This window comes from Condylura cristata, unplaced genomic scaffold (genome assembly GCF_000260355.1).
Source record: "Condylura cristata isolate star-nosed mole 26May11 unplaced genomic scaffold, ConCri1.0 scaffold00009, whole genome shotgun sequence".
NCBI classification, from domain to species: Eukaryota; Metazoa; Chordata; class Mammalia; order Eulipotyphla; family Talpidae; genus Condylura; species Condylura cristata.
In genome coordinates, this window is record NW_004567110.1 from 43,598,121 (window position 1) to 43,607,236 (window position 9,116).

Sequence of the window (9,116 nt, forward strand, 5' to 3'; positions counted from 1 at the left end):
TTTTTGGTTGCTGAGTAATATTCCATTGTATATATGTACCACATCTTTCTAATCCAGTCATCTACTTTTGGGCATTTGGGCTGCTTCCATAAAACATGGATTTTTAACATGTTCACCTAGTATCCTGCAATTTTGCTAAACTCACTTACTAGTTCTAGTAAAGCTTTTTTCCCCACCATTGGGTGCTCCTTGTGCTATTAGTGATTAAGACAGTTTAACATCTTGTCTTCAAACCTGAGTGTCATTTATTTATTTTTGTTGCCTGAAGTCCAGTGTTGATTAGAGGTATGTAGTACAGACATCTCTGTAATTTGTTCCTGATTTTACTGAAAATTATGTAATTTCTTTCCACCCCTATTAGTTGTGTTGTGAGATGCAGCTTTTTTTGTAGATGCCTTTTAACAAATTGGGGAAATTCCTTTTTGCTTGCTGAGAATTTTGAATGTGAGTAGGTGGTGATTTTGCTATGTGTTTTTCTGCATTGACTGATCATTACAAGATTTACATAAAAACTCTTGATATTGTGAATTATATGATTGATTCTCCCTCTTCCCCATTTTTGATCCCAGTCCCCACTCCACCCTCATAAAATGTCTCTTGTATATAGTTGCTCTTTATTATTATTATTTTCTCCCCTGTTCCTTTATACTCCTGCTATGAGTGAAACCATCTGGTATTTTCCCTGTTCTTTCTGGCTTATTTCAAAACATGATCCCTTCTAGCTCCATCCATATTGCTGCAAAAGACAAGTGTTTATCTTTTTTGATTGCTGAGTAACATTCCATTGTGTATATGTACCACATCTTTTTAATCCAGTCATCCACTTTTGGGCATTTGGGTTGATTCCATGTCTTTCCTATTGTAAATAAAGCAGCAATAAACATGGGGGTGCAGGTGTCTTTTTGAATCAGTGTTTTTGTGTCTTTTGGGTAGATACCTAGGAGTGGGATTGCTGGGTCACATGGAAGTTCCATGGTTTGCAGTTTGAGAATCCTCCAAACAGTTTCCATGGTGGTTATACTAGTTTGTATTCCCACAATTAGTGCTGGAGAGTTCCTTTTTTCTCCACATCCTCGCCAACATTTGTTGTTGCTAGTTGTTGAATAACTGAATTTTGAGTGTGACTTCTTTGATGGTCTGTTGTCTACCTTCAAAAGTGTTTTGTCAGAAATTGAGAACAAATACATTCTTTTTTGGAGGAGTGTTCTAAAAATGTCACTTGGTTAAGTTGTTTGTTCAAGTGTTGTTCAAGTCTATAGTCTTTGAGTTTTTGCTTGATAATTGTTTATCCATTATAAAAGGGGGCATTCAATCTCCAATTTTAATTGTGAATTTTCTGTTTCTCTTTGCAGTTCTGTTAGTTTTGCTTCATATATTTTGAAGCTGTGTTGTTAGTTGATGAAATGTTTACTATCATTATTTTTTTTTGACTTTGGAAATAACCTTTGCTGCTACTAGTTGCAGTCTTTGCTCTGAAATCTACTTTGCCCTATTTAATATAATCATTCTTTTCATTGATTTATGTTAGCATGATATATATGTTTTTGTCCCATTACTTTTTTTTAAAGCTATATGTAGTGTTTATATTTGAAGTGTATTACTTGTATGTAATATGTAGTTGGAACTTGCTTTTTTATTCAGTCTGAAAAATCTGTTTTCAACTGAGGGCATTTACCCCATTAAAATTTTTTTTTTAACCTTTACAACAATCACATATGTTCTTATTAACTCCTTTTATAAAGAATTAAGATAACATAGAAAGATAAATGATTTATCTAATGTTGCATAGTAGTGATGAAATCATGACTAGAACTTATAAACTGTGTCCCAGTATTTCTACTTGAAAGTATTACATTTTTATTATGTAAAATTGTTTTTGTTTCTCAAGTTTTATTGAGATAAAATTGACAGAAACCATTGTATTAATTTAGGTATACAGTGTAGTGGGATCCTTAAGAGAGCAAAAGCAGAGGATTGATTTGTATAAATTTATATTTTATAGAATGTTCACTTTGATGGATGTAATATTCTCCTACTAAGACATTGGCAAAAGGTTTATAAGGAGAGGAAGACAGATTTGAAAGGTATTTTTGAAGTTGAATCAATATTTTGATAATTGGACAAGGTAAGAATAGAAAAAGAAATGGAGACAAGGAAAGCTGCTCAAATGTGTCTGACTTGTGAGTTGAGAAAATGGGGAAATCCTTAAGGTCAGGAAAGATTGGAGAACAGAGGCAAATGAAGTGTTCTGAGTCTGTTTATATGGGCTTTATACTGAGGTGATGATAATAGAAATTACAAGGAATAATTTGAGAGGTTAAGTAGTCTGAGGAAGGCAAGGATAAACAAGCTATTGAGATTTTGAATCTGAACTAGTAGAAGAATAATGGATATAGCAATCTGGAGTGTGAATTGAATGGGGTGGGAATGAGCAGATAGTATTTTTTGCCCCAGATTTCTTTGTTAAGTAGTACTATAATTAAAAAAAAAAAAAAGAAAGAAAGAACTAGTAATTGAAAAATTATTTTAAAATCAGAATGTTTTAAAGATTTGTTTTAGGTGTTTATTATATTTTATTTTTACAGTGACCATGAATGGTTTATCATGAGATTTAAAATATAATAATAGAGTACAATTTATTGTAATGGGTCTACTAATGAGAAACGGCTTTCCTTTTTGGAGGGGGACAATGTATCTCATAATTGGGATTCAGAGTGAGTCTCAATTCCCTATCATCAAAATCAATTACTATCTCAATAAGTGCATCTTTTGATGATTTTTAACTTCGTTCATGACTGATCAATTTGTGATTTTTTTTAAAGAACCTAATATTTAATTTGTAATACACTTTTACAACTTAATTTTTTTCAAGAGTGCATAAGCTGTAAGTTGTAAAATTTCAGTTGTAAAATTTCATGTGTTAATGCTTACCTGTAATATTTTATGTATTTCATATTTAAAAAAAATTGCACAGTAAGTACTGCCATATATTGATATCAGCCGACTAGCATCTGATTTTATTTCTTAATAAAGTTTTATTTTATTAATATTTAAATATTTTGTGAATTTATGCCTACTCAATGGGAGTCATTTGATGGCTTATATTCTTCCCCCAGCCACAGTTATGTTTTTGATGTAATGTTAGTTCATAACACTATTTTTGTCGTGGTTATAGGTTCAAACCTCTTGGAATTTATGTTTTCATACAATTCTCACAACCAAAGAAATCCTCACTAGTCTTCCATCAATTTCCACTGGGCTCCCTCTTATGTGTGTACTTTATTTATTTTTGAAAGACTTATTTATTTATGCATATAAGAGCTGGAGTATAGGCCAGAGGTGTGGGGGGTAGGGGTGAGAGGACTCACCAGAGGGAGTGGGGAGCAGAACAGGCAGATCTACTGAAATATACTGCTGAGGGGAGTAGCAGGTGAGACAGGAGAGTTCTGCCGTGCCACGTGGATCAGCTCCAAGGCCGGGATCTAACTCATGCAGCAGTGGCTGGTGGTGGTTTGATAATGTTTGGACTTAACCTCTTGTGCCCCTTATGTGTGTGCTGTAAAATGAATCAAAATAAAAGAAAACTTAATCACTTTTAGCAGATGTCTATATTTTCAGTGAATCAAAATAAAAGAAAAATTACTTTTAGCCGATATCTGTATTTTCAGTGTATAGTGGTTATAAATATTTTCCAATTATGTGTTTTGAAAACTTGAAAATCTACAGAAGCTATTGAAGAATTATTATAGTGGACACTAATATCTTTCAGACTTACTAATCATTAATGTATTTGCTTTTTTTCCTTTTAGTATAAGCATATTTCTTTTTCCTTTAATAGCTTAAAAGTAAGTTTCAGCAAACATGACCTTACACCCTTAAATACTTGCATCGCTTTCTTGTAAGATCAAAGACATTTTTTTGTTATAACTGCAATAACATTATCACTCAAGAAATTTAACCTTGACTGAACATGTTATTTAATAGTCTATAATCAAAAATTTCCTACTTTTTCTTGAAATGCCTTTGGACTTACTTTCCTTCTCAATATAAACCCAATCAGAAATCATACAAGTATTTTTCACTTCTCAGTTCAAGACAACTCTCTTGAATTTTCACTCTATTTTTTCCATTCACTACTTTAACATATATTTTTTTAAGATTTATTTATTTATGCATGTAGAACTGGGGTATTGGCAGGGGCAGTGAGAGGATTCACCATAGACAGAGTGGGGAGCCGAACAGGCAGACTGACGAAGTACACTGCTGAGGGGAGCAGCAGGTGGGTCAGGCGAGGTCTGCTGTGCCATGTGGATTACCTCCGGGGTGGGGATTGAACTCATGCTGAAGTGGCTCTAACTTTTTAGTGCTGTGCTTTACCCCAGTGTACCACCAGGGAGGGCCCTACTTGGAATTTTTTGACGATTTCAGGCCAGTTTTTTTATAGGTGATAATCCAGGCCTCTCTGCTTGTGCTCCTAAGACTAGGTTCAAGTTTAGCATTTTTGTCTAAGAATACTGTACTTCTCTTTGGGGAATACCGGCTTGCATGTGATACCAGTTTGTGTGATTAATCATTTGGTTAAGGCGCTTTTTATCTGATACCATTTCTGCAGAGATCACATATTTGTTTGTAGCTAATAATTATTTTTGGATTATTAGTTTGTGTTCCTACAGAGTGGAATAAAACAGTGGGTTGTGTTTGTATCCTATAATTTAAAAAAAGATCAGTAGGATTTTTGACTTTTATGAAAATACAATGTGAATGGAATGTTAGTATTGCAAAGAGAAGGGTGAATGTGAAATGGACATGAATGGGTAGAACTTTTGATACCATGCTAGAATGGGAATACTTGAAGGTTTGTAACCTGATATTGTTTGGGATCATGCAGTTGGATTGAGTTTTAGATAGATAGTTTTAGCAATAATTAGCTGGGAAATTATTACATGATATAAAGTTGGTGAAAGCCTGGGTCCAATGCATTGTTAGTGGCAGACAGAAATGTATTTCTGAGGTTAAAATGACAGAATTTGGTGATTAGTTTGGGAAGGTTTGAGAGGTTCTTGGTGACATTATTTTATAGTATTGTCTGACTCATAAACTAGATTGTGAACTAGATTTATGAGAGTATAAAAGGTAGGGCTTTTTGAACTCTTAGTTTTTTTTATTCTGCTTTGTTTAGAGGACTACTTAATGACATTACAAGATGACTCTACAAGGAGAGAGATTTTTCTCTTGGTTTATTATATCCAAAATGTACACTTACAGCTGCCATTAAACTTTTAAACAGAATAGAAAAGAATTTGGCATAATCTCTTAACATTCTTTAGATAGAATAACCTGTAAAGTTACCTTTAGCTGTAAAATTTTGATTCTTATTAAAATGTTTTTCGCTCAGATAACACATCACAATTTTCTTGAAATATTTTATTTATTTATTTTTTGTCTGTTTTTGTTTTTCAAAGATGTTCTCAGTGCAGCTGAGCCTTGGTGAGCAGACATGGGAATCCGAAGGAAGCAGTATAAAGAAAGCCCAACAAGCTGTTGCTAATAAAGCTTTGGCCGAATCTACACTTCCGAAACCGGTTCAGAAACCACCCAAAAGTAATGTTAATAATAACCCAGGTATGACACTGACTTGTCTCCTTCTGCCACACTGTAGTGTTCTGCAGGTGCTGTTCTCTGTATTTTCCTTTACTATAGGCCAGTTGCACAATCAGCAGGTATTAATATACACACATAACCTCTGAGAAAATGAGGATGGCAATTGTAATTATTTTTAAGATTTGCTTTAGTAGGTACTATACAATTGCATAATTTTTTATTTTTTTATTATTTTTATTTTTTTAATTTTACAACAGTTTATTTTTACATCATTTTGTACATTTTTTTTTCCATCTCAATTGTAATCCCTGAGGGTTTCCCATCATCAAGTCACCCATGTGCCATCACCATAATCCCGTGCACTTCCCTCCCCACCCCCCTGTTTCTGATCCCATTCCCCACTCCACCCCTGCAAAATGTCTCTGGTATATGGTTGTTCATTATTTTTGTTATTTTCTCGCCTGGTCCATTATACTCTTGCTATGAGTGAAACCATCCGGTATTTTTCTTTCTCTTTCTGGCTTATCTCACTAAGCATGATCTTTTCCAGCTCCATCCAAGTTGCTGCAAAAGACATGTGTTTCTCTTTTTTGTTTGCTGAGTAATATTCCATTGTATATATGTACCACATCTTTTTAATCCAGTCATCTACTTTTGGGCATTTGGGCTGCTTCCATGTTTTTCCATAATTGTATAATTGTATAATTTTTAAATGTTGGTAAAAAGGTGTTTAGATTCAAAGAACAGAAAACATGATTGTATTTTTTCTCTACAGTAATGATAGAAATGATCAATTTCATTTTTTAAGACAATATATAATTTAGTAGGTAAAGAAAGTTAATTTTGGTAGCTTAACGAAGAGTTATAGAACTAGTCCTACACATCTTATTTTTTTTTTGTTCATGTAGATAATGATTAATACTGAATTTGAACATTTTTATTTATATGAACTTTATTAAGAAACCCATAAATCAAAAACAAAGCCACTTGTGTGTGATATACTACTAAGTTAGTGAGTATGCTAACTTAAAACCTTAAGAAAAATTTTTAGAAATTGTTCTGATTGCATACCATACAATATAACATATACTATACAGCGTAGTATATGCAATATCAACAGCACTGTATATCCAATTAGTTGTTGGGAAGAGGCAAAGCTATACTGGATGTAGTACATAAATAGGTAATATCAACTTAAAGTTCTTTAAATTTAATATCAGCTGTATCTCCATTTATTAATTCCTTTCTGAGTCAAGTGCTTACTGTGTGACTAATACAGCTTTAAATGTTTTTGTGATGAAGTTAAAATAACATACTGACCAGCAGATACTCTTTAAGCTATTTAGTTAGCCAAATTCATCTGTTTAGCAGATTATGAGCACATGCTTATGTTAATGATCAAGTCATGCAGATACTTCTTTCTTATGTGGCATGTGTTCAGTAGACATTGTCTACTCTTTCCATGACTGCTGTTTCCAAAACTTCCTTTCTTCCCATTTGTAAATCCTTTTGCTTCTGTTCAGTTGATTCTGATACTTACTGAGCAAGTGTAACTAAGCCTTAATATTATTACAATAAAGAAAAATAAGTATTTAGTTTGAAGTTGTTAAGAGACTGCTTACTTTTTTTTTTATTTATTTTTTATTTTTTTAAGATTTATTTATTTATGCATATAGACTGGGGTACAGGTCAGAGGTGCAGGGGCGGCGAGAGGCTTTACCAGAGACAGAGTGGGGAGCAGAACAGGCAGATCAAGGAAGTACACTGCTGAGGGGAGCAGCGGGCGGGTCAGGAGAGGTCTGCCGCACCATGTGGTCACCTCCGGGGCAGGCGGGAATCGAACTCATGCGGAAGCGGCTTTAGCTTCTCAGTGTTGTGCTTTAACCCGCTGCGCCACCAGGGAGGGCCCCCAGAGACTGCTTACTTTTTTTATCATTAAAAATCTCTCCAGAATACTGGTTGATTTTTAGCACCATTTCACTGCCTTTATTCATTAAGCACTTGACTTTTATATATATGTGAGGTATAAAAACATTGTCCTTTTCTGTAAGGATTTTACAGTTGTATATGGAAATATATAGCTTGATGGTAAAATTAAGCATCAAGTAAACAATGACAGTTATTAGTATTAAGTTAATGGTAAATGTGGACTGTAGTTGAGGTAAGTAGAGAGTAGTTAGGAAGAGGAAAGAATATCCTTGGTTGAGGGACTTTTGTGAGAAGTGGCATTGAAATAAAATGTTGAATGATGGGTTTGGCAAACATTTTTTTTGTAGTTTGTTTTTAGTTAGAACAGGTTAGTAACTAATAAGAGATAAAACTGAAGATGTAGTTGAGGGAGTGAATAGTGATCAACTTGGATGGCAAGGTTTAGGACACTTTATCTGTGGTTTGGGGGAGTTAATATTTCTGAGCAGATGTACTTAAAAGAACCTTTTAGGAATTTCAGTTGGATAGATGAATAGAAGGTGGAAAATACAGAAAGCAAGGTAAGTTAGGAAACCATTGCCACAGGTGGGTTGTGAGTGAAGGAAGGGGAAAAGAAATTCATGTGCCTTGAGTACTATATGCCCCCTACTTTGTAAAATTATTGGTAGCAGTAGCAGGAATGGAACAGTTGAACTCATGTTAGTAATGACTCTCCAGGTTACATAGTCTGAAGCCACAGCAAGCATGTGCTGAGCTGTGGGTCAAGCCCATATCCTATTAGAGGATAATAGGAGATAAACGAGCAGAAGAGTCAAGAAGCACACAGGAGAAAGCCCAGGGGAGATGAGGTTCCATTATCTAATGTGGTAGGTTGAGAGAATGAATAGGTTTTGGGGCCCAAACTTTTAAAATAAACTATAATACTATATACAGGCAAAGGTACACATTGGTGGAATTTTGCATTGTGAACACTGCATACCAGAAGCTTTATCATTGCTCAGAAAGGTCCCTCATGCCCCCTGTAGCAGTTAGACAATTCCAAAGGAAACAACTGTTTTGCTTTCTGTAGTTTTAGATTCATTGTGTCTGCTTGTTGGAGTCATACACTACACTCTTTGCTCTTTTGTGGCAATCTTTTTTTTTGCTTTCAATGTTATGTTCATGTAGTTGATTTCTGTTATGTTTTAACAGTAATTATTTTATTGCTGATAGAATTCCATTGCGTGAATGTGCTGAAATGTACTTATTCATTATACTGTTATTGATGGGCATTTGGGTTGTTTCCAGTTTTGGACAACTAAAAATAATACCGCTCTGAACATTCTTGTCTGTATAGCTTTCTGTTGGGAATGACTGTAGCTGGGACTGGAATTTCTGGGTCATAAGTTGCCCATGTGTTCAGTATTAACATTTGATATCAACAGTATCACTTTCCCCTCCCATATGAGTTTCCGTATCCTTGTCAACATATGGTATCTACAGCTTCCAAAATTTTTAGCTCTTCCTGGTGGGTATATTAGTAATTCATTATGGTTTTAATTTGCATTTCCCTAGAATAGTATAAATGAACACCTTTACTTATCCCC

The 9,116-nt window shown here is 34.3% G+C and overlaps 1 protein-coding gene across 4 annotated transcripts in view; it reads left to right on the forward strand.

Annotated features, from left to right (window-relative positions):
• Positions 1–9,116, forward strand: part of STAU2 (staufen double-stranded RNA binding protein 2) — a 229,572-nt gene that overhangs the window by 29,071 nt on the left and 191,385 nt on the right. For all 4 annotated transcript variants that reach the window (XM_012723014.1, XM_012723015.1, XM_012723013.1 and 1 more), the window contains exon 3: positions 5,463–5,622. In XM_012723014.1, coding sequence (XP_012578468.1) covers positions 5,463–5,622 — 160 coding nt within the window. The remainder of the gene's footprint in view (positions 1–5,462; positions 5,623–9,116) is intronic.